The 26,262-nt window shown below is 39.9% G+C and overlaps 2 protein-coding genes across 6 annotated transcripts in view; one reads left to right on the top strand and one right to left on the bottom strand.

Annotated features, from left to right (window-relative positions):
• Positions 1-22,956, top strand: part of ASPH (aspartate beta-hydroxylase) — a 145,834-nt gene extending 122,878 nt beyond the window's left edge. For all 5 annotated transcript variants that reach the window (XM_048507294.1, XM_048507291.1, XM_048507293.1 and 2 more), the window contains 4 exons: positions 9,362-9,497; positions 11,915-12,006; positions 14,136-14,269; positions 20,317-22,956. In XM_048507294.1, coding sequence (XP_048363251.1) covers positions 9,362-9,497; positions 11,915-12,006; positions 14,136-14,269; positions 20,317-20,467 — 513 coding nt within the window. In that variant the 3' untranslated portion in view covers positions 20,468-22,956. The remainder of the gene's footprint in view (positions 1-9,361; positions 9,498-11,914; positions 12,007-14,135; positions 14,270-20,316) is intronic.
• Positions 22,957-25,440: 2,484 nt separating this feature from the next.
• The window catches only part of CLVS1 (clavesin 1), a 59,902-nt gene continuing 59,080 nt past the window's right edge, over positions 25,441-26,262 (bottom strand). Inside the window, exon 6 of the mRNA XM_048507296.1 lies at positions 25,441-26,128. Coding sequence (XP_048363253.1) covers positions 26,041-26,128 — 88 coding nt within the window. The 3' untranslated portion in view covers positions 25,441-26,040. The remainder of the gene's footprint in view (positions 26,129-26,262) is intronic.

Genomic DNA, 26,262 nt, shown 5'->3' with positions numbered 1-26,262 from the left:
GACAAGTAAATTATTCATAATTACTACTCTTATGATGTCCTTAAGAAACAATGTTGTGAAGCATTAACTCAGAATTTCTTATTAAGGCTTGCATTTGAAGCAAAAGCAAAGCTGCTTATCGGAATGTGAACTGGTGGGATTTCAAGTGTAAATCGTGAATATTTACTTCAAGTAATTTGGAATCTGATTTTTTGCTACTTTTTATTTTTGTTAGCATACATTGAGATATGCCAGTACAAAAGTTTTGTTCAGTCTTTAAAAACAAGCATTATAAATTTTCCGAATAAAATAAATTTAAATGTTAATGCAGTTGTTATTGCCATGTTAGAAATCTAGATAGGTTATTTTGGTGGCAACTGAAACATGCTATCTTATGAGAAAGAAAAAGTAGACAGGATGAAAGTACTTTTTAAAGGATCTATTCCATGTGTGGGAGAGTTCTTCCTGAATTCTGATTCAGTTTGCTTTGGTTTATTGGAGAGGATGGAATTCATTGCTCTCTCAGCCCCACCCACCTCACAGGGTGTTTGTTGTGAGCGGGGAAGGGAAAGGAGATTGCAAGCCCCTTTGAGTCTCCTACAGGAGAGAAAGGGGGGATATAAATCCTCCTCCTCCTCCTCCTCCTCCTCCTCTTCTTCTTCTTCTTCTACTTCTTCTTCTACTTCTTCTTCTTCTTCTTCTTCTTCTTCTTCTTCTTCCTCCCATATTTGCTTGGCTGTTGTGATGGAACTCCCCTCCCCACACACACACCTTCCTCTCAAAGCGTCAAGGCAGGGAAATGTCTCATTGAGCAGGCTTACCAGATTTTTCCATCTTTTCCACCTCAGGGACTGAGGCACTTCAGAAATGGTAGCTTTTAGTGACCAAAAGCACTCTCTCTCAGCCATGTTATACTCCCCAGAAGGTGAAGGAAGTGCATTATTTTAAAAACTTCTTTGGCAAACACCTTTTATAAAGTACACCAAAATGATAATACTGAAACAGAGATGTAAAACTTCGATAGATTAAAAGATATATTTAACAGAGAAAAAGATGGGAATGGGAGATGAATAACTTGTAGAAAGGAATAGATAAGACAGCTGAAATATATATTTACAATAAGAGCTTTGGCAGATAAACAGTATTTAAGTTTCTTCAGTTTTAGTTTTCAGTTTGCTTAGATGATAAAGAGATGTTTCCTACAATATTGATGGTACAGTTCCTTACATTAGACGATACTCTGGCTAACTGATTACTTCTCTCACACACAGGGTCCTGTCAGGCTTGGTACATTAATTTAAGCATCCTCACTCAGCCCTCACAGATAGTAATAAATAAACATAAAACACACTCTTCAGAGGAAACTGAAAGCAAAACCCCATACAGAAGACTAACTGGTCTTTGTGGTGATTCTTCACCTACCTGGAAGATGTATCCATATACGATGCATTCGCATACGCGATGACTGTGCGTGCAAGATAGGCAGGTGTGTGTGTAGTGTTAAACGTCACAGGTTTCATGGAAGTAGCCCACACACACATAAGTAGCACACACACACATAAGTAGCACACACACATACACACCACAGCAGACAGGGCTGTCACACAGTAGAATCAGACAGATTTACTTTACTGACTGAACTACTTTCCTAAGACAGGTTATACTAATCACAGCAAAGGCAGATAACTGTTCACTTCAGGAACTTCAAACTCCAAAAAGATTTTTTGGTTGTTCCAACAGGGAGATATCCTCCTCACGCCTGGTGACATTGTCTTCTTCACCCAATCAGAGTACAGGGTTACCTCAGCCAGTTAGGTTATTTCCCTGTTCCTAGGCCCCTATGCCTCACTCTGAACGTATACAGCAATGGCTCCAGACAGACCTGCAATTTAAAAATCACATTTTTTTCTCTGCAGTCTGTTATAGCTGTATTAAAAAAATTAATTCTTCTCCGTTAGGGTTACCAACCTCAAGGTCTTGGAGATCTCCTGCAATTACAACTGACCTCCAGAAAATAGAGGTCAGTTCGCCTGGAGAAAATGGCTGCTTTGGGGATATGACTTTATGGCACTGAACCCTGCTGAGATCCTTCACCTCCTTAAACCCTTCCTGCCCAGGCGCCACCCCCAAAATACCCAGGTATTTCGCAACCCAGAGCTGGCAACCCAACTCCTCACAACTGGGATGTCATGTCCCAGTTTCCCATAAATGGCAGAAAGAGTGCAGACTTTTGGGGACTAAATAGGGGGCTCCGTCTCCCAAGATCACTAATGCTTGTGCTCTGTCACTAGCTCTTGGCTGGGATGTGTAAGAAAGTGTAACAGATGCAGATATATTCCTGTGCAGAAAGAGATCATGAAATACAATTTTCTTTTCCCAAGCACATGTGACCAGCTATTAATGGATTGTTTCTGTAGAAAGGTAGACTATAAAAGATGAAAAATACCATACTTCATAATTTTTTGCTATCAAGTCACAATTGACTTACAGCAACCCCATGTAGTTTTCTAGGCAAAGGATGTTTAGAGGTGTTTTTCCATTGCCCTCCTCTAGGTAGTGACTCTGGTGTTCCGGAGTGTTCTCCCATCCAAATAATTACCAGGGCTAACATTGCTTAGCTTTTGAGATCTGATGAGATTAGACTAGGACTATTTAATTAATTACATATCACAAAAACCCATTTTATACTTTCAAGTAAATGTACTTGAATCAGCTCAGTGAAAGACCTTATGTTCATTGGAAGAATGAATGGAAGAAAGGCTGTGCATTCTAACTCTCAAGACACGTGTTGTCATTCCGACGTACACTATGCAAGAACACGCAAGTAATATAAGAACAAAAAAAGAAGACGAACCACTAGTTGAGCATTTTATTTTGAAGCAACATGCAGCCCAGGATTTCCAATTTGTAGTTTTGTACCATCATCAACGATCTGAGAGCAATATAGATATAAAGAGAGTGCTCCTCCAACAAGAAACTAAATGGTCTTATATTCTAAAATCATATCAAATAGGTCTAAATAGAGAATTAGATTTTTCTTGTTACCTATAATGGACTTTGATGAAGTGCTAGCTGGATGTGGTCCCTTTAAAACACTAAGATAGAAAAAGCAGCTGCAGCAAATCACATAGGAAATAGATATATGGAACCACATACCATGCTTGAATGACATCCATTAAGAGAACAACAGCTTTTAGAATGATAAGGATAATGGCAAATGTAAGTGCATGGTATTTATTAATATTTAATTATTTATTATAAAAATAGAATGAAATGAATGTACACATATATATTTAACATACCACCGTTTGGGTAAATATTTATTAACACGTATTTATTAAAATTGTTTAAAAATTGACACATACAGTTTTATGAGAATGTATATATATTTATAGAATTTTAATTTATTATATTGCTTATTGAAGACGGAGCACTGAAGAAGGCATCGAAAAGCTTTAGTTACGCGACTAGCTTCTGCTTGCTGAACTTTTTGCTTGCTGAATACTTCTCCGCATTGCAACAAGGCTCCTTTAAATGGACTCTGAAGGATCAGTAAGATTTCAGCCAATGATCCAGAATAACATCATACTCTTGAAGAATATACTTTGCAAATGTCAGGATAATATCCTATGACTATAGTTTTTGATACAAATATATGAAAAGCAGGATTAATACGTTGGACTGTTTTGAATGTGCACGAAACTGAGAGTGAACTGTTTTAAGCACGTGCCAAAAAATCCTTGCGCTCCTTTTAAGGAAGTCCACTTGGAATAGTAATATTATAAGCATTGTTGCACTTGTATTTCATGTATTGTAAGATTAGAAATATAAGAGGGTAATACATTGAATGCCACTTTAGCAGCATACGTGTGTCTTGTATTATATTTTCCGGTCCGTTTTTTGACACGTTCTTTGAGACGCACGTTTCCATTCATAAATTTGGTGGATTCTAGCATCACAGCGGCTGTCTGGGGGGGGAGAGTGGGGCGCAAAACTGAGATTTTGCACCAGGCTCCATTTTCCCTCTATGCCTCTGCCCAGAGGGGAGGGCAGAAGGAACTGCCGGCTGCCGGCTGGGAGCCCAGCTGGTGGGGGGCAGGCGAAGGCAGGGCAGGGGAGTCTGCTGTCCCCAGCCTCGAACTGCTTTTATAAGTGCTAGGCCGGGGGCGGGGCTTGGGGAGGCGTGGCCATGCCCTAGGGGCAGGTGGGGGTGTGGCCCCACCCCCGAACCCCCCCCCCATAAAAAATCTATACCTACGTCCCTGCCTATGGGGTCATCATAAGTCAACTGCAACTTGATGGCACTTTACACACATATGAACCCATGAAACTGTTTTATACTGAGCCAGACCATTGGTCTATCAAGGTCAATATTGTCTACTTTGACTTGCAGCAGGGTCTTAGGCAAAGGTCTGTCACCTGATACCTTAACTGGAGATGCCAGGAACTAAACCTTCTGCATGTAGAGCAAGTACTCTCTACCACAGATTTATGTCCCCTTCCTATTTCTTTTAGCATAAATCTTTATGGTATTTTGTTTTTCCTAATGGTTAAATATTACAATAAAACAGATTTTAAAAAATCAAATATTTCATGCTTTCTCTATTTGATGATAAAACATGAAAGATCATAAAATCCTGTGTGCCTTTCCATATGCAGAAGTAGCCTTGTAATTAGCTTGGTAATGTTTGCTAACTACATAAGAGAAGCTTAAGTGAGATTTATGGAACAGCATGATGAAACAATACAATGATATAGTACTAGAGGGGACAGAAGAATGTGTTCCTTGAGTAATACTGGCAACTGATTCTATCCATGCTGGTTTGTATTCATAATAGCATATGCTGCTGCTGATGCACATATATATTTTGTTTTAATTGGTGCAGTGTTTTGGATTTCAAAGTAACCCAGTTGGAACCTTGCCTAAAGAATTAGAGTTCTGGAAACAATATTTCAGGAAAAAATGGTTTGCAGTCTGTGTATTTTTCATGTTAATGGTCTATAAAATTATTTCAATATTTGAAAGTAATTCCAATAATGAACTTTTTTTGCTGCTAACAAAATGTGCCATAATATTCTCATGAGAGTGGTAACAAGCTTCATAAGGACAGCTGTTACATTAATTTCTGAGACATTTGTGCTTCTACTCATAGTGTTTATTATTAACACTGAGGTATTTGAGCAAATTCATTATTATGTCTTCAGTGCAGCCCTGCATGGGGACTGCGCAGGTGCAGGCTAGCGGTGGAGATATGACAAGAAGCACTTTCCCCTCTCCCCTCTGGAGCCAAGAGTGGACTGGTTTCCCGGCCAAATCATCACATGAAAGGAGGTGGGGATAGCACTCCTCCCTCAGTTCTATCTTCACTGTTGTGTAGAGAGGACTTGCTTCACTGAGCGCTTCCCTTTTACCTCAGGATTTTTGCTTCATATTGTCTTTGCTCAGGAAGTGTTCCAAATGTGGCACAAAGATGGTTCAGAATGATGAGCTTGAAGAATGGCTCTTCTGTCTTGGTGATACTCATCTCTTGGATATATGTCCATCTTGCTGCCTTTTCATTCCAAAGTCTAGACACGAATGGACTTTGAGGCTTAAGGCTGCCCTTGGATACTTTCTCTACTAAGTCTTGAAGAGGATACATTTGCCCTTGGTGTCTTCAGTTTCTACGGTTATGTTGGGGTAGTCTTCTGACACAGGTTTACTGGGCCCAAGGGCTTCAAAAAGACCAAAAAAGATAAAATTGCCTCTCAAGCCAAGCCACTAGTTTCCTGACTAGGAAACCATCAAATCCATAGTCAGATTCCCCAGTTTGTCCACTGGAGATCTCTTCTCAGTGTCAACCGTCAGCCTCACCTGTTTGGCTCATAGGGCCTTGGAACGTTCCTGAGCAAGGTAGCGTGAAGGACAAGCAAGAACTTGTGAAGCACTCCTAGCATATTATCAGGAGGCATGGTACAATTAAGTCCAAGATGGAATATGTATAAATCTGTGGTTCAGAAGCAAATCACAAAACACTAGGACTGGCATGTAAACTGACCAGACAAGAATAATGCAGAATAAGTAGCAGACTCAGTAAAAAGTAAGGAGAAGCAAAGAACTAAAGGAGGCTGGCAGCCAATTTAGAAGGGGACAATTCTAGTTTATAATGGCTGACAGCCTTTTCCTGCTTCTTTGTCCAGGGAGAGTGGGCTAGTAAAACCCAGAAAAAAGTAGTCTCAGTGATGTTTCATTTTATGTGCGTCTGATATTGGAAATGAGTCTAGTTAATCGGAACAAGTGACCTTGCTCCCACTTTGTCCTTCTCAATTGCCATTGGTACTATATGGCTATGGTCGAATTGAAATTACATTGCATCACACTTCACAAGAAAGCTATGATTTTCTTAGTAACATTTCAGGGAAGTCACTACTTTCTCCTAAACAAAACTGTTTCCTAAAAGGATGAATTGACATTCTCTTGCTTGGCTCCATCTGCCTATGATAGTTGATGATTGATGCAAATAGATAATTGACATTCTTCATATGCCTCAGGGATTTATGGATCAGAAGAAATATATTTTAAAATTGTATTCTAATTACATTGAAAATGTTGTTCATAGGAGAAAAGAAATAAAAATACCAGTAACTACATATTTATTTTCCTAACAATGTTGGTTTGATATTTAGAGACGAACCAATTAGCATCATGCTGATATGGTAACAAAGTCACTGGAGGTGATTAAGCTGCATCCTCTATTTTCAGTTCTCAGTAGCATTCTGGAGTTTATTTAGATAGCACTTCAACTTATTAACATGCAACTGATATCTTTGTAGACTTCTGGTGGGACTACAAGCTCAATTACAAATCACATAATTCATGGAAAGGAGGCTATCTGGGCTTTTGACTGAATGGTAGGCATTGTACAAGCCTATGTCTAAGTTCTAGAAAAAATGGTACTCTGATATATTGCCCATTATGGTTGAGCACAGAGAAGGTAATAGTTCTGTATTAGGCTCGTGGTTGGATTGCTTCCACTTTGTCCCCACGGGACTGTTCCATTCAATTACCTTTGAAGTCTTGCCAGCTTGGACTTTTGTGACCTAAATAACCTCACAGGTCATGGCTTGTTTCCCGCTTTGTGGCCCATCACTTCTAAACTATTTCTGACCAGGGCAAGTATTTGCATTTGAAAGAGCTTGGGTGACAGTTCCCACCAGCACTGTGCTCCAGTGGATGCACAGATACTGCATAGCAGCTAATACTGGGCTGAGAAGGAGTGATTTGTATTTGGACTTTTCTAGTTAGGAACTGAGCACCTCCTCACAGAAGCATTCTTAACCTCTGTGTTAGCTAGCCAAAGGCACACATCTTTTGCTTGGATGCCCTTGGGTATCACTAGTGTCACTGAGCAGTCATCCTCATCTGCTATGCAGACTAATCCAATTGCATAAATATCATTTTGGCTGTCGCTCTCAGGGGAAGAAACCGCTCCAGAGAGGATGGATAAACCTGTTTCTGGCTGCGTTCCAGCAGTTTCACTGACAAATCCAATGTTTTAAGTGTATATGTGGATGGTTGCCAAGAAAGTCATGGGCTTCTCCCTTCTCCCCTTCTGATCCAGTATGACTGGACTAGACTTCTTTGAAAAAATCAACCAGTATGGTGAACTGGTTAGAGTTTTGGACTATTCAGACCTTCTTTCAATCCCCACTCAGCCAGGAAACTCATTTGCTGACCTTGAAATCTTTCTCCCTCGGCCTAATTTAAGAGGGTTAGTTGGGGGATAAACTGGAGAGAAGAACAACTGTATACATTACCATATGCTCCTTGGCAAAAGAGGGTGAGGGAAACTTGGTAGATCCATGTAAGTACAAAACTGGAGATGTTCCTTATTACCTACTTTCAGCTTGACATGCCTGTTGGAGCAGCTCTTCCTAGTCTCTATATTCAGGGGAGGCCAGATGCTGTCTTACTAACTCCTTCCATTTTATACACCCTCCCCAAAGGGATAAAGACCATTTTATATACCTTCCCCAAAGGTAACCACCAAGCCACTTCATTGTTTAGCTTTAGAAAGGTTTTGAAGGATACTTGATAATGAAGAAGTATTTTTATATGGAACTACTTCTAGGAGCTAGACTTTTCACATCTAGTTGCTGCTATTATTAGTCTGTTCAACTGTTTTAAAGGATTGTTGTATATCACTTTGTTCAGATAACTTCTGGAAAGCTAATTTATGTAATTACCTAGTCAAGGGAAAGTATTGTCGTTACGTTTTGCAATACAGTTTCTGTATGAAGCAAAATTTGGAGTATGAGCCTGATTTGAAAATATTCTCATGGAAGTCTTGGTGTGTCCTTGAAGCATGCATAACCTTCAGAGTACAGGCAAATTAGAAAATATAATCTTCAATACCAATCAAAAAGCAGGGGTAGGTGATTGAAAAAAAAACTCTGAAGGTTTAATGTGTACCTATAGAGTTCAAATATACACACACTATGTGGTTTTGAACTCTAAAATGTTGAGATTGTAAGAAAAGCCCTGCTGTATCAGATACATCCAGGCTAGCAGCCTGCTTCCCACAGTTGTCCACCATGGGAAAAAGCTTATAAGCAGGGCACAAAGGCCAAAGCCTGCCCTTGATGTTGTCCTTGCAGCTAATATTCAGAGTTTTGCTGCCTCCGAATGCAGAAATTCTGTTTAAATACCAGTGTTAATAGCTATTGATGGATCTTTCATTCAAAGAAATCTAGTTCCCCTTTAAAGAAGGCCTTTAACATACTTAACCCACAGCTGTTTGCCTCACTGTGGGATTTTCCCACAGTTCTCGCCCTACATGTCCAGTCAAGGCAATCAGGCACCCTCCCCCTGCCCCCCAAAGTTGCTTCCATGTTTCTGTATAGGTGAGGGATTGGATGGGGAATGCCTGGACTGGGAGTAAAATCCTGGAAAGCTCCTGTTGCAAGACTGGCTAAGAAGAATTGCTGGGGGGCAGGCAGGGAAGAGAAAACCTCTAACTGAACTATTGTAGATATTTACTTGGTCTTGACCATATTGGAGTGCTATGACTGAAAAGATCAATTCTCTTTTTAGCTCCTCGCATGAAATAATTGGGTTTGTCTAATCAAGTGCAAATGAAAGTGGAAGCCATTCTGGCAGGTGGCTGGTGGATAATTTGAATGTATGCGATACAAAGGTAATTGAGGCTGAGAAACTGCATGGAGTGGATTTTCATGTTTGTTTTTTAAAGCCCCAAATGGGTAGAAATGGAAAATGCAGAACGTTGTTAATGACGACGAACGCTTTTGATACTGCTGTTTAGCTTGTTAAAAGGCAGAACAATGAAAATGTATTTAAGTTCGATCAGAACAGAGAATGCCTTTGAACTCTTTGCTTCTTTAGTCCCTAGAAAGAAACTGGAAAATAATTCGGGATGAAGGGCTTGCTGTGATGGATAAAGGAAAAGGACTCTTCCTCCCTGAAGATGAGAACTTGCGAGAGAAAGGTGACTGGAGCCAGTTCACTCTGTGGCAGCAAGGTACATAATCTCATCCCTTAGGTTTTTCTTCTGCCACCAGGTTGCCATACTACAACTGCAACAATGAAATAATTGCAATTTGAATTAGGGATGGCTAAATATGCCTCCTTTCGTTTCTTTTTGTTTCTAGATATTGTCATTGTGAATGGATTCAGTCCTCCAGTTTTTGGTGCCAGCACTAAAAATGTGTTTGTTTCAGTTGCAGTATTTAGATGTACAGTGTTTCTATGTAAAACATAATTGGTGTCAGGATCTAGGAAATGGTGCACATGTAGAGTCACACATTTTGTTTACACAATGGAGAAGCAAATTCCAAACAGAATTTTTTTTTATCAACAAAGGAAGGAGCATAGAACAGCAATGGAGAAATTTTGAGAAAGCCACAAAGGTGCAAAGGAAATTGTTTAATAAAAATGTCTTCGATATAGTTCTTGAAGCCTTTTGAAATTTGGGGAATCTATAAAAATCCTGATTATATAATAAAGAGCCAATGTGGCGTAGTGGTTAAGAGCAATGGACTCTAATCTGGAGAAACAGATTTAATTTCCCACTCCTCTGCATGAACAGCAGACTCTAATCTGATGAAACGGGTTTGTTTTCCCCAGTTCTCCTGGTAGCTGATCTCAGACTAGTCACAGTTCTCTCAGAACTCTCTCAGCCCCACCTATCTTGCAAGGTGTCTGTTGTGGGGAGAGGAAGGGAAGGAGTTAGTAAGCCACTTTGAGACTCCTTATGGTTGAGAAAAGTTGGGTGTAAATTCAAACTCTCCGTGTTCTTCTTCATCATAATCAAAATTTGAAATAATAAAACATTGACATGAAAAGATATTTAAAATAACCAAGTGGTAGAAAGCTAGCTCCTAACATAATCTGTAGAAATAATAATTACAACTAACCTCCTCCAGTATCCTTATTTATATTCTAATCATAATTTTTAAGCCAAGCCCCATCTCAAAGCTAGAGAAAATGATGACATTCTTGTTTGCAAAATAGAAGACTTCATAATCCCAGCTGAAAGAGGCTACAACATGTAAGATGTGGTAATCTAGGTTGAGGAGAAAGCTTCCTGCAATGGGTGTGTGAAATAGTTCTTTCTGTATTGTTCCTGCTGTCTGCTTGTGATCTAGATTGTCTACATCAGTGGTTCTCAACCTTCCTAATGCCGTGACCCTTTAAAGACAGTTCCTTATGTTGTGGTGACCCCCAACCCTAACATTTATCCATTTTACAAATGGAGAACACTGATGCAGAGAGTCTTAGGCGACCCCTGTGAAAGGGTCGTTCGACCCCCAAAGGGGTTGTGACTCCAGGTTGAGAACCACTGGTCTACATGGAGATGGAAGCTGAGATTTCCTACATCATGGCAAGAAAAAGCAAGCAGAATTAAATGACCATTTAATAACTCCTACCCCTGTGATTTTTTTAATGACTCTATGTGCATTCTAAATTCACATGCTTTATACCAAACGGTGTTTCACTTGGGGACTTATGGAAGATGTTCATTCATTTCTCCTTGGGAGACTTGAAACTTGCTTTATACATAGCAAAATGAATGCAAATGTGACCTAAGGAAAAGCCTGCGAAAAAGAGAAATTCACAAATTTCATGTCACTAACCAGATACGATTATGCAATTTAGAAGTAATATGAGCCATAGCGTTAGCAATATTGGCTAGCTGTGAAACAGGGCCAGCAAGCTGTGAAATAGGCCTAAGTGCTTAAATTGCTTTGCAAAAGAATGGAAGCAGGAGTGCCAAACCACTGGGAAATATTCACTTTGCTTAGTGGCAGAGAGATAAATTTCACTAATCTCCATTTGTTATCCCAGCTACAGCTTGCATAGGCAGCTCTGCTCAGGATTTCCTCAGGACTGGAGGATCATGGTGAAAATATTCACCCTCAGCCTCTTCGGAATGCTTCCACATGGGGGGTTTGGGAATATGCCCCTGCCATGGCAGCAGCCAGAAGCATAGGAGAGGGGAGGTGATAGTATCCATGCCACCTGCTCTGTGTCTCTGCTTCCACTCCCTGTTTCTCCCCTTTCCTCCATCATCCCTGCACAAAAGGTTAGGTGTGATGGCAATCACATGCCACCACAAGTCTCTTTCCTTCACCCTTTCCCTGCTGAGTCACTGTTTGGTAGGAAAAGGGGGAAGGTCCTTTCAAGGTCTGTGTGTGTAGCTAGGTAGGAGTTGAGGAGGTAATCAGATGAAGGCATAGTATAGTTTATAGTAACACATAGTATAGTTTATAGTAACACACAGGGGAAATCCTAGGCACCAGGACTTTTTCTTTACTTTTTTTAGATGCTGAGAAAACTGGGCTTGTTGCTTTTTGCATCACTGGTTATTTTATGTATCTACTAATTTCTGATTGTCATTCTGATAAATGACTAATGCCTAAGTGTCCCCCCACCCAGGAAGAAAAAATGACAACGCCTGTAAGAGTGTTCCCAAAACATGTACATTATTGGAACGGTTCCCAGAAGCCATTGGATGCAGAAGAGGGCAGGTATTTATTCATCTATAGTACAATCAGAATGATCTCCTGGCTTGTCATGAAGATGTGTTGCAAAAGGTTAGAAAGCTTTCCATATGGGCTGTCAAAATGAGCAATAATTTATACTGCAAATACAAGGTGAGCAATTAAATTTGAACTGACACTCTTTTCTCTGGAAAATGCTGATATGAAAAAACCATGAGCTCAGTCATTCCAGTTTAGTTTCTGCTAAGAGTATATGAATGGGTCTGATTAGGATTTACTTTGTAATTGTGATATAGCAATGAAAGTGTTTAAGTGCAGTTCAGGTTCTCAAAAACATTAATGCTTATTGTGTTTGCTAAAAGAGTGCCTGAATGTTTCCTTCAAGTCTTTGTCTTTCCTTCAAGTCAAGTCTTTCCTTCAAGTCAATAGTGCATGTGTTTCCTTCAAGTCTTTGAGCTTTTAATTGCAAATGTGGGATATGAATAATTGTATTTTAGTATTTATTTTATTGTATTATTTTTGGATGTATATGGAGAGACTCCCTTATCCAAATGCATGCCCCAAAAAACCCCTTGAATGGTAAAAATGTGATTTTAAAAGAATAGATTTCAAATAGGGCTAACCAAACAGGACTGCCAGAAAATTGCTGTAAGCTAGTTTTAAATAATCAGGCCAAAATAACAATTTTTAATAAATGTAAAATATTAAATCAGGGTTAACTAATTCAAATTTATTAATTCAGATTTTCAGTCTGTTCATCCCACAAGCATAATTGATTATACAAATATCAAACCAGTGGAAATATGTATGCCAACAGGAATATTTCTCCAGGGATGCCATGTACAGGTTTCAGTGCAATGACAGATAAGATAGAGAAGGACTACGTTGATGCTTATCTGAAGAAAATTCTGAAAGTGACTGAAACTCTTCTATTCCATGAAATATAAAATAATTAATTTTTATATATATTTAAAATAATTCCATGAAATATAAAATAATTAAAATATGACTTTTACCTAACTGATTTTTCTATCTGTGCAGAATACTCTAGTAGTCTATTAGTTTTTCTTCTTCAGCTGGGTTCTGTTTTACTCTGAACTTCAAGGCAAATTCATCCAATGTCTTCCTTTCTATAGAGTGTGCTTTATCTGATAAAGGGATATATCATTCCCTATACTACCCAGATGTTCATATGTTTGTTTGGATGCTGAAGTTAATAGTAAGCATCGGGGGGGGGGGGGCGGTGTCATTTATTAGAGAAAGTAACAATGACTTGTAGTCAAATCTCATCGTATCTCAGATGCTAGTATTTGGATGGGAGACCACAGAGGTGTACTGAAAGAATATGCCCCCCTGCACCCCACCCCCCGCGCCCCACTTACCTTAGCCGGCGGCAGTCCCAGGCAGCCTGGCAAGGCTGAAGAAGCAGGCCTAGGGGCAGCGTGCAGCTGCTCCTGAAAGAGCAGCCGGGCTAGGATCCTGCCGCAGGCCCGTCGCGCACTCCTCGGCCCAGCCCTGCCAGTCTGCTCCTTCAGCCAGCGGAGGCTAGCAGAAGGAGCAGCCTGGCTCCTCCACAGGTAAGGGACAGCTGTAGGGACGATCGGCCTGCCTTTGCTGCCTCCCGGGCCCAAGGCAGCCGAGGGGCCGAGAGGCGGGTGGTTCCCCCCCAGGCTGGGCATAGGGTGGTGGGCACCTCCAGAAGGGTTAGGCAACAAATTCAGGGGGGAAGAGGAGGGGTGTGGGAGCGATTTTCCACCCCCACATGACTAAATGGCCAGACCCAGGCAATGACAAACCTCCTCTGAATATCTCTTGTCTTGAAAACTCTGCAGGGTTGCATAAGACAACTGCAACTTGATGGTAAAATAAAAAAGAAATGAAATAAAAAAGAAAAACTGGAAAGAAACAATAATGTAAAACAAATATATTTAGAACTTCAGCAAATGCACCTGCAATTTACACTGTTCGTGTCTGGGATAGTTCAGATGCCTTCACATCAGTGACACTGGCTTGAAGTGTGTAACCAGGAGCTGTTGACACAAGAAATCATGCAAAGACTGGTCTGTCAACTGGGAATGGTTCTAACTGTCCTCTTTTCTCTTTTAATTTTAGAAAACTGATCTGGTTCTAAAACAAATTGATACTTCTATTTGCAGATCAAGTATTCCGTTATGCATCCAGGGACTCATGTCTGGCCTCACACGGGGCCTACTAACTGTAGGTTGAGGATGCATTTAGGTCTAGTGGTTCCAAAAGAAGGCTGCAGGATTCGATGTGCTGAAGAAACCAGGTAACTTTCACTTGAATATCTCTTAGGGTTTAACATTAGCACATTTAAGTTCAGTGAGTACCAAGGGGGAAAGCCACAACAGGTGGAACTGGGGCAAATCTTCTGGTGAATCTGGTTGGATAGTTTGGGAAATGGGACATTGGAATAGATTATTTTTGATCTGATTTTGCAAGGTTCTTATACTCTTATAATAAATGAAGAGACAGGTGCACCTGACTTACAGGAACAAGAGTCTCTCTCTTCCATCTAGGTATGCCAGTAGCATACGTAGTTTAGAGACCCAGTTTTGTTACAGGCTTTTCTCAAAAGTGTGAGGAAAATAACTCTGCAGGCCATGATTCAGTTTCATTAAAAAGTACCATTATGAAAACAGATATCCAGGATGAGTTCAAAGTATTAGCCATCCCAAGTCAATGGAACCACAGGTGCTCAACTTGGATTTGGTAGCGATGAAGATCCAGGATGCACTGACAGGTGTAGCCCATGCCTGTTATTTTTTCCAATGCTGCGCCTGACTGCTAGCAAGCTGAGCCATAGTAGCAGTACAAGTGACTCAGGGGCTTGCTTTGATCTGACAGTAGAAGTCCTGATCTTAGGAGGCAGCACAGGAGTAACCATGTTGTCATTTCTTCCTACTCCCCACTTCCACTTGCAAGCACTCCAAACTTTAGCGTGCCATCAGCACCTCATAACGTACCTCAGACCTGCTGGCAGCAATGGTGGTATAAGCTGAGCCTGGATTATGTTTTAGTGTCCTCACATCACTGCCCAAGCAGGTGGCTGGAAAACTGGCCTTGATCCTGGATATGCCCATATTATTGTTTGTGTGTCTGAAGGATGACAGCTGAATTCTTTTTGAGATTCTGTCAATAAATGTCCCCTAGAACTTATAGACGAAAGCCCAGCTTGGACTATGACACTGAGTGAGGGGTTGAAGCTTACTGGTAGAGCAATTGCTTATTCTGCAGAAGATCCCAGGTTCAATCTGAGACATCTCTGTTTCAGGTAAGAGATGATGTGAAAGATCTCTGCTTGAGACCCTGGAGATCTTCTGCTAGTCTGAGTAGACAATATTGAATATAAGGCAGCTTCATGTGTGTTCAAAAAACTGATTCTAAGTTATTTTTACTGAATTATATTATATTGCCAAAACCCCACACTTATGAATGTCTTTCAATCCATACAGAAACAGGTAACTAAAATTTTATCCTTGGGATTTTCTCCACAACTGTTATTCTGCAGGGGTTATGAACGGGCCAAAGTGGCCATTAAACAGTGTGTAGCAGACATGGAGTGCCAATCAGATCTAGTCAGATCTCCAAACCTTATTGCTAGTGATTCCAATAGACACATAAACTCTCCTACAATATACCTAACTAAACTTGAAGTACCTAAATATCAAAGGGCTTTACTCTGGCACAGTGAAAACCCTTCCCTTTAGCTGTCCTTGAAGACCAATGCAAGAAGATTCCCCCTATCGGGAGAGACAATATCCTTGTAAATCTGGACACATAGAAACAATAGAACATGTGCTTCCCCGGTGTCAGTAATATAAATATGTGTACTAGCCTGATCTAACTGCTAGTATGTACATTACTAGGGCCCAAAGGGCAATTTTATGCTTCTATGCCACTCACAGATACCAATTCTGATACAACATACAATGTTGCTAGGTTCTGTGTATATGCCATAGGATGGTCTGTGCCATCAAATACGCTTAGTTGGTTGTGGTGGGTTTTTCGGGCTGGGTGGCCATGGTCTGGTGGATCTTGTTCCTAACGTTTCTCCTGCATCTGTGGCTGGCATCTTCAGAGATGTATCACAGAGAGAAGTTTGTGTCAGACAAAGTCTCAATAGCCTTACTCCATAGGAATCCTTTGAACTTTGACTGTTCTTGAGAAACTAAACTATTGCTAATTGATGCAGCCTTTTCAAAATTTCATTTCCATTAAAAGAAGTCATCATGCTACTCTTTATTGCAGCAACTTCTGCCCACCACCATCAGAAACATCTGGATATAGCATATTTAATTTGCCTTATAGAAGTGTCAACAGCATTTCTTTGTGATTTGGGTTTTGTGATCTAAGGTTGTACTGCAGAATATTTGAATCAGACACCTCTCAAGAACACACAGACTATGGGAATGACTTCAATGTGGTGTGAGCACATGCTGTTGGACACATGGGGCAAAATTTAGATGTGGCAGGATGATTTTCAAAGTTGATTCAGAGCCTGTTGGTTTCTGATGGGTTCTGAAACCCTTTCATAGGGTTGCCAGCTCTGGGTTGGTTAATTCCTGGAGACTTTTGGGGAAGATAGTGTTTGGGGAGGAGTGGGACTTCAACAGGGTAAACGGCCGTGCCATTTTTTCCTGGTGAACTGATTTCTGTTGCCTGCAGATCAGTTGTAATCCCAGTAGATTGTCAACCAACATCTGGAGATTGGCAACACTACCCTTTCAGAAGCAGTAAGCAACGTGGTTGTAGCATCATGCATGGAGGCCTTGATTGTCCCAGGGAGGTGGCAGAGGCAACAGAGCAAAATAAAATAAGTTCTTATCTAATGAAAAAGTGACCCAGGGTCTAGCAAGGTATTTTTGCAATCTGGCACTCTGATTCTGATCTGTGTTCTTCCCTGCAATGTCCCCTTCAGCACGTGTAATATTATGTTTTGTGAAAATACACTATTCTTTTGTGTTGCATACTGAGGTAGCTATAGAACAGCTATAATTTTTTGTTTTTTAAAAAGTTTCACCTTGTTCTGAATAGCCATCTATTTATCAATTGATCCATTCTCAGTTTAAGAGGTTTTTTTTTGGATTTATATCCCCCCTTTCTCTCCTGCAGGAGACTCAAAGGGGCTGACAATCTCCTTGCCCTTCCCCCCTCACAACAAACACCCTGTGAGGTAGGTGGGGCTGAGAGAGCTCCGAGAAGCTGTGACTCGCCCAAGGTCACCCAGCTGGCGTGTGTGGGAGTGTACAGGCTAATCTGAATTCCCCAGATAAGCCTTCACAGCTCAGGCGGCAGAGCGGGGAATCAAACCCGGTTCCTCCAGATTAGATACACCAGCTCTTAACCTCCTACGCCACTGCTGCTCCTATCATATTTTGCTGTATCATATAGTTATCATATTTTGCTGTATTTTTATAGTCCAAGTATAGCCAAATTTTTGAATTTACTTGAAACCAGACTCCAAAGGCATTTTAAGCAAGGCATCCAAAAGAAAGCCATTTGCTGCTGTTTAGTCAAATCTTTTCCTCTGATTGCTTCCTCTGTTTTATTGCTCTCCCCTGGATTTATTTCAGTTGTCTAAATCTTTATGCTAATGAGATGTCCACAAATGTTTGCAGTATTTAAAATTTAATCTTCTCATCAGAGATTAATTATAGATAATATTATTTCCTATCATCACAGACTTAGGATAACATCAAGGCAAGGTAAGTGATGAATTGAGTTAGTTCTTGCCCTGCGCTTCAGAAGGGTAATCCATGATTGGGGGGCTGGAGTGAAGAAGAGAAAAGTATTACTTCCAAAGTAGCTGCTAATCCTTTGGAGGGATAAGGAAATCCTCAGGATATACCAACTGTTTCACCTGTAGAGAGGCATGCAAAAAGAAGGTGATCGTAGGATATATTCACTCAGCATGATGGACTCACAAAGGCCTTGTACTAAATTCTGGACAAATGATATTTGTACGATTTAGATTAATATGTTTCTCACTATATTAGGCATACATTCTTACAAGTTTAGGGTCATTGTGAGACTAGACCTCAGTGTACCTCAGTTCCTGAAAAATGGTCCAAACCCAGCAGTTTTGCCTAATTCATCAGCCTGTTGCCTTAGCTGAGAAAAATTAGCACCACTCTGGTAAATATTGCCCACTTCAGTTCTGTTTGAACTGTATTAGCTTCTTCATAGAAGCCTTTGTCAGGACACTAGAATTGTTCTGGAAATAGGCTCAGTTCAGGACACTTTAAGAGATATGTGACACCAGACTCTCATGAAATTCGATAAGATCACAGACTTTAAATGAGGTGTGGCTATATTCTATCAGTGATTTCAATACTTGTATACGCTACAACCTCTAGTGGTTGCTGTGTCACTCATGCTGCCTTATGTCTGATAGATGGAACATCTTGCAGTTGGTTGCCTTAGACAGATAGGATTGCCATCCTCTTGGCTGGACCTGGAGATTTCTCAGAATTTCAACTCTCTCCAGATTCTGAATTCTCCAGTTCCACTGTTTCTGGCTAACAGAAGAAAAGGGAAGATACAAATAAGTATGAATCACTTTGCAAGCACAGATGCATTCAATGTTTTAGAAATGACGATTACCCTAGCAAAGGAGAACAATAGGCAGTAAAGTCCTGCCTAAGCCACAGCTTCACATTTAGAGAGCTGCAAGACACCAAAGTGAAAAGAAGATATTCCCATAAAAGGGGGGGGGGATTATAAAATCTTTATGATCAGGACAAAAGGACATTTTGTCCACTTTTCCATTTGGACTCTCTCTTGTCCACATATGCTACTAACACATTGGGAAGGGGGGAGTCCTAAACCCTGAAAACAATATAATGGATTATTTCCAAATGTGTGACACTCCATGAATTATATTGTCTATCTCTAATTGCCATCTATTGTAAAACAAAGGTTAGGAGGGATCAGAGGATTACTTGTTTTCACCTGTTCTTTTATTCTTTCTTCGGTGTGTTTAGATGAGTTGTTCATACTTTCATTTTCTTAATAAACCTCTTTTCATATCTTTGTGACCCACATTAAGCCTATTTAAGCCATAAGTATCAGGAGAAAAGTAGGAAGGGGCAGTAATTAATCCTACTTGCCTAGAGTATTCAATCAGGCATGTCAGTCCCCTCAGCAATGAGTAGAGAAATGAAGGAGATGTGACCACTGAGGTGAGCCTTTAAACAGTAGTGCAGCACAGGGAACATACCTTGGTGGTGACATTGATACTCAGAGAGAGAGAGAGAGAGAGAGAATGAATTAGGGAGTAGAGAAAGCAAAGTTTCACTAAATAGGAGATTCTGGGACATCTGCATGACTTTCTCACTTCTATGGTGTAAATGAGTGTTTGCAAACCACATTTCCTAATACTTCTCACAATAGATTGATAAATTGGGCATTTGGCATTAGGAAAATTTCTAGATACAAAGAAAATAGTAGAGAAGTCATAAAGCTAATTGCTAGCATGAAACACCCATTATATTTTATTTGATTAAAGGAATTTGATGATAATTGATCTAATATGCCCTGCAGATCTGATGGCTTTGGGTTTTTTTAGAAGCATGGTGAGTGGAGGTTGTATGTGTATAGAAACTATACAGTACTGGACTACTATTAAATAAAGCGTTGACACAAGGCATTCCGAGTTTTCTTCTGTTCCTCTTGCATCTGGATTGCCTTTTGACACCCAGAAACACTTGGGTGAATAGCTGTGTCCTCTCTTCCCCAGCAAAGCTATGCTGATACATGACTGCAGCCCACTGATCTATCTTTACTGCAGCCCATCCAGGGGGGTCTTATGAATCTGGAAATAATGCTTAAGGGTGAGGGTCCAAAAGGAACTGCAGGAACAGAGAGGAACTTGAAAAATCAGGCATCCAGTTATGCTTGATTGGAGACAGCTCATTATCTGGCAACTGGAAGTTGTACACACTTGATTTTAAGAATAAGTTGTGTTAGATTCCTTTTTGAATATGTGTATTCTGGCGCAAACTTCCTTCAGCTCCTATTTGTAAAATGATAGTGAACAAAGTAGTGTGCTCCGTGAGAAGATACGGGATAATACTACTGATTAATTTGCCATACACTTCATCCTGCATTCGCTCTTGACTTTCCTTCCATCCAAGCAGCAAGTTACCAGATGATCAAGCTACACACACACACACCCTGCAAAAGTGAGGGAATTCAATTTGGGATTAGTACAGTTATCTGCTTGTGGTCTCCTGGAATGAAACCATCATCAGAGAATTTTTTTTATGCTCTTAAGGGCAGCAAATCAAGGATGTTTTGGTTTTTCTTCTACAGGAGCTGGGAAGAAGGAAAGGTCCTCATCTTTGATGACTCCTTTGAACATGAAGTTTGGCAGGATGCCAGTGCTTATCGTCTAATATTCATTGTGGACGTCTGGCATCCAGAGTTAACAGCACAGCAGCGACGCACTCTTCCAGCCATTTAAAGATGTGTGCTTGATGCTTTCCCCTTTGAGGTCTATATTTTGCATTGGAAAATGCTATCCTTATAAAAACTGAACTACAGGAAAGCTTCAAAGCAACCTAACCTGTGTATTATACCACTGTACAGCACTGATCTGATAGCTCTGTAATCATGCTGCAAGAACAAATACCTTAAACTGTATTAGCCAAAGAACTTCCTGTGCCAGTGTTTTGTAGTGCTTCTATTATGTGTTCTGGTTCTTTGGCCTACACTTGTATTGCTCACTCAACTACTAAAACTTACAGGCAGATGCAAGGCATGACATCTTCCAGAACCTGTTAAAGTGCAATTTCTGTCATTTAAAGGAAGTTTGCACTGCAGGAATGCTTGGTGAACTGTATCCTACACCACGATCTACATACCTAAGTTAGTAAGGTCACTCATGGGCACATATGTGCAGACAATTTGGAAATTTGTCAGACTGCATAGTAACTCATTTGGATCTATTTTGATACATTTTAGTGTGAGCTGTAGATAATGTAAGTGTTTTTTTATTTTAATAGATAATTGTATTTTTCTACCACAGATATATGGACATGTTTTTACTCTTTATCAACCACTTTATTTTTTAACTTTGTTTTAATTTGTTTTGCAAGAACAGCACCTCACAACCATTTAGCTACAACAAAACCTTGTAACATGAAAAATGCCAAGTATGTTTTTCTTCTTCCAAGTGGGAAGGCAAATAATCTTTTGCCCATGTTCCATTCATGCTTAAAAGTGTTTAGTTCTGCTACTGAAAAGTATTTTAAGTCTTAAGTGCATTGAGTTTTCCAAATATATGTCACTTGTGCCTCTGGATTTGCTGGTCACCTGCTAAACACAAAACAAAAACAAGACACAGCCCTTCATTTAAATGGTAGTTGCACATATTGTCTTAGGATATGCCATTGTCCCTTTTATGTACTACCCTGTGATGGAACTTCTAAGTTCTCCCACATTTTCAGAGACTGTTACTAGATTAATTGGGAGACATCTAGGCCAAAGTAAATCCCCTAAGATGGACTGGTTAAGGTAAAGATTGTCCCCTCTGCAAGTACTGCATCATTACAGACTCGTGGGGTGTCATTACATCACAACATTTACTAGGCAGACTATGTTTATTAGGTGATTTGCAATTGCCTTTCCCAGACATATATATTGGGACCAGTTACAATGGGACAATTATGGTGGTATATGTGCCTTCCGCAGTGGAGAATAGTTGGTGGGGAAGGAATCACATTTGGAGCCTTATGTTTCCTCTGTTATACAACCTTTATGTGCTCAGCTCCAGCTAGATTTCCTTGTTGCAGGGGGTCATGGTTAAGAAAGTAAACCATGTTGTTGTGGCATGGTTGCAGCATATCAGTCTAAAACAATAAGAAGAGATGGCACTTTGAGTCATATTCAGTGAAAATTGGTTAGATTTGTATTTTCTGTTTACATTCATGGTGAGTATCAACCCAGTGCCTGCACCAACCATTATTTCTAATTTTTTTTCATTTCCTTTTTGAATTAGTGAAATGAGGTGATCACTTTGTGACTAAGGTAAGGAAGCCTTTGGTTAGATTCTCTAAATTAAGGGTCCCCAACTTTCTTGAATCCGCAGTCACATTTGAAATTCTGACACAGTATGGTGGGTGCAGAAAATAGCTGCCCAAAATGACTGCTGCGAGAGGTGGAGCTAGCCACAAAATGGCTGCCACAGCTTCTCTTTAGTCACACAATAAAGATCTTTGTGTTCTGGTGGCAACTGCTGCCAAGACAACATCTTTTAAAAAATTGTACAGCCAATCAGAAAACTGCTGGGGAAAAGCCCCATTTGGTTCCACCCACTTTCTAAAAACAGTTGATGAGCACAAGAAAAGGTGTCTGTGGGTCCTGGGGTGGGGACCCCTGCTCCAAATTTTGACCAACAGTATGACATGTTCTTGTGAGTAATTCAGGTGCATAACCCAAATATATGATAGTTCAGATTTAATGCATTATAGCAGATTGTAGAATTGGATGTTTGACATGTTTAGAAGTAAACTACTGAGATACTACTGAGATACTCTTAAGCTAAGGAAACCTGTTCAGTCCCAGATTGCCTAAATACTATTTTCTAATGAAACAACATAATCAATATTTTACAAAGATTCAGTCCAGGGGTGTGTGGGTGGTTGTTTTTTTTAGTTTTTATGAATGTAAAAAAGTCCTATGAAGAACAATTCTAAACAGTTGCTGTAATCTTTTCAAAGTGCAAGTTTAAGAACTAAAATGAAAATGTGGAACGGGATGTGAAGTTGTAACACTAAGGAATTTGGCATTTTTCAGCATTGCTTTCTCTCAATTTTTTTGTAAGCAGATACCAGAGTTTTATGAGTAGCAGAGTGAATAAGTCTTCTCCCAACATTCACATAGAAGTGTACTGTTGCCCAATTTGTGTCATGGTATATTGTACTGTTGTGCATTAAACTAAAGTGCCTTCAATGAAGCAGTGTGGATTACTGTTTTACAACAATAGCTTTAACACTAAAATTTATTTTAGGCTTTGCAGTCGTAACAGGAAATCTGAGTACTGCTATCTGTGAACTGTTGCTGCTAAATAAAATAAGACACATATATGAAATTTTGCAAACAATGATAAAATATTATAAATGCCTTGACCTTGACCTTCTCATGTGGATACCAGGGTTTTATACCAAATATTTTTCTCATTTCTGTACTTAAAGTGTTAATGTACGAAGGACATTGAAAAGCAACAAGTCCCTTTAATCATACAATTGGAAGGGACCTCAAGCAGTATGTGAGGCCAAATCTCTGCTGCAGCAAGATTCCTAAACAATTTCTCTTTTATACTATGAATCTGTATCTTTATCCCAAAAAACTGAAGTTCTACTTATTTTTTTCAAATTTCAGATTTATTACTTGAGTTGAAAATGTTAACTAACTTAGATGGTCACAATGTGTTTCCACAAAGTTTTTTTGTAATGTGCTTGGGCTCTGGAAAGAAATTTTATAAATCCTTAACTAAAATGATAATATATACAACCTTTCTTCAAGATTTTGCAATGCATTTTGGGCATTGTGAGAATATAAAACCCTGGTGGGAGTAGTAGTTAACTGCAATATATATATATATTGGATTCTCTGTGTTATGAATCATAGGCTGTTTTTGTTATTGGAATCTATGGTGGAAGGCAGATTAGCAGGCAAATTTAGTTTGAGCCAACACAAGCAACCAGCTAGTCAGCTAAATTCAAAATCACATCACATGTGCACTATAAGTGAACAGAAATTGAAATGTGGTTGTAAATCAACCTTCCTGCATAGGCAACAGTACTGCCTTTTTTGTTTGTTTTGTTTACACATTTGCATCAACAGCAGCTGAAGGGCTGACAAGTATTTTAATTGTGCAATCCAAAGGGGAGGGGGGCTGAAGCCTTGGGAAGGTTGAGCCAGTGACCATGCCACCAGCATCATGGAAAGTGGCACAAACACTGGTGCTTAGGGACTTACCTTAGTGGCCAGCCCCCACAATGCCCAAATGGCTGGCTACTACTGCAAATGCCTACACTGGGGTGGAGAGGGGTGTTCCCCATGGCAAAGCCAACTTTAGTAGGCTCTCAAAGGACTTTCCGTTTAGAAACACCCCTTCCCACCTGTGGTGTGGATTTCCAGCATCAAGAAAGGCGGTGTGAGTCATTTTTCGCTATGGGCTTTCCCAGGGGAGAAAGGAGTTGCTCCTTCTTCTCTACTGCCTGTGTCACCAATTGCCATTTTGGAGGCAGCATAGCAGCATCGTTCCCAGATGCTGCTCTACTGCCCCTCCCCTTTGGACTGAGCTGTAAGTGATGTCCAAGGCTGTTCTCACTCTGGAAAAGAGAAAAGCTTGATTATTTTACTTGACTGCCACTGATTTTAAAAGAGAAGTATATTTCCAAGAGAGATCCAATTCTATCTGGCTCTTAGGGATAATATGCATTATAGCTAAATTATATTTGCAAAACTCTGTATTAGCAATAACTCTATGTAATAGACAAAGCATTTCCTGAAAGAACACATAAAAGGGCAGTTAGAAACATGATGGCAGTTAGAAGGAGCAACTCATACTTTGATTCATTACCAAGAGCCAAACCCAAATTTGATTCCTTACCAAGGGCCAAACCCAATGAGTGATGTCATTGCTTCTAAATCATAGCGATGAATTACACAGTCATCCACAAAACAATGAGTAATCCCTCTCTGACATATGTGGTGCTTTGTAACAGATTATGAATGGCTGTTACATACAGTTGTAAAAGATTTACAGCGATTGAGGAAAATAAAGCCATAGCAAAAAAAAAGTTGTTAACTGGAATTTTTTATTATCTATTTCATTTCAATGTAGGGATGGAATTTGGGAGGGGGTTTTTTTTTGCAAATAGAGCAAAGATAAGAAAAGCAAACTGATCTTTGGCATTTCAGTTCAACATTTTCCCCAGTTCCCTTCTAATGGAGGCATATTGAATAATTCATCCCAAGTTTTCCCTTTCCATTATTAAGCATAGCCTATATCTACAGTCAGCCAGGCCCTCTGGCTACACTTTTAACTGATTGCAGGAGGGAAGATGTTAAACAGCTGTGCTGAGTTCTCATTTGCAGGAGTGACCTAAATGAAAGAACCTGAAGTAGAACATTAATCACTAATAAGCATTTCCATTGAGTTCAGACACTTCCCTCTTTCTCAGCCACATCTACCCCATATACTGCTACTGCCTGTGGAAAAAAGAAACCCACATTGTTAACATTAAATAATTGCTTTTCAAATTGTGTATGTCTGTTTTCCCCTCAGTTCATTATACTGAGCTGACAGGTTTATAGGAACATCCACAAGGTAAGAATATTTTGTCAGTGAGCTGAAATAAATGCTCCCTGCAAGTAACTGGGGGTGATGGGGTTACTTAACTGCAGATGGGGGTCACTTATTTATTTATTTATTTATTTATTATTATATTTGTAGACCGCCCCATCCCCTAAGGGCTCTTAACTGAACAATTTTTCTGCTGGTGATTTTTTAGCAATTTTTACAAAAAAAGGGGAGACTCTGTAAGGGCTTAGGGGTTTAGAGGCATTCTGTCCGGTCTGCAAGTATCAAGCCTGTTACTGCAATATTTAAACTCAAGACACTTTTACTTTAACATCTGTTAGTCTAAATTTTATTTTAAAAAACTGGAGTGCATCCCTGCTTAGATAACCTCAGCTGATATATCTGTGTGAACACAGAAAGCAGTCCCTCTCGTTTCAGTCACTGTTATTATTTATACATCATAAAAAGGGGATGGGGACAAACACATTCTCTGTTTTACAATCAGACTCTTCTCTCTAGTATTCTGGGCCACAAGGAATATCCCCTTTGGCTTTGGCCACACAGACAGATGGCTGGTGATGATCGTTACTTGCTCAGCAAAGTTGGAGTACCTGACTTCAAGCTGAATGAGTGTTTTAATGTGTGTGAAACCTGTCTCTTGCTTCATAGGTTCCTTATACTATTGACGTCTGGTGATACGTTGGCATGTCAGGGTACATTCAAACTCAGTCTAGAGCCAGCAGAGGCTGGGTGTTCTCATTTTCATTCTGATCTTCATGTTTCAAAGTCCCAGGCTCCACCACCGACTGAGACCTAAAACAAAAGTGCTGCTGTTAATTTTTCTTACGCAAAACATGTTTGCTCATCATTATACATCTCCAGAGGTCTCATGTTCACAAGTTTAAGCAGTTATTCAAGATGTCTAGAAATTAGGAGTTAATGGGGGT

The sequence above is a fragment of the Sphaerodactylus townsendi genome, linkage group LG09 (genome assembly GCF_021028975.2).
Source record: "Sphaerodactylus townsendi isolate TG3544 linkage group LG09, MPM_Stown_v2.3, whole genome shotgun sequence".
Classification (NCBI taxonomy): domain Eukaryota; kingdom Metazoa; phylum Chordata; class Lepidosauria; order Squamata; family Sphaerodactylidae; genus Sphaerodactylus; species Sphaerodactylus townsendi.
This window is presented reverse-complemented; position numbering and strand designations above follow the sequence as displayed.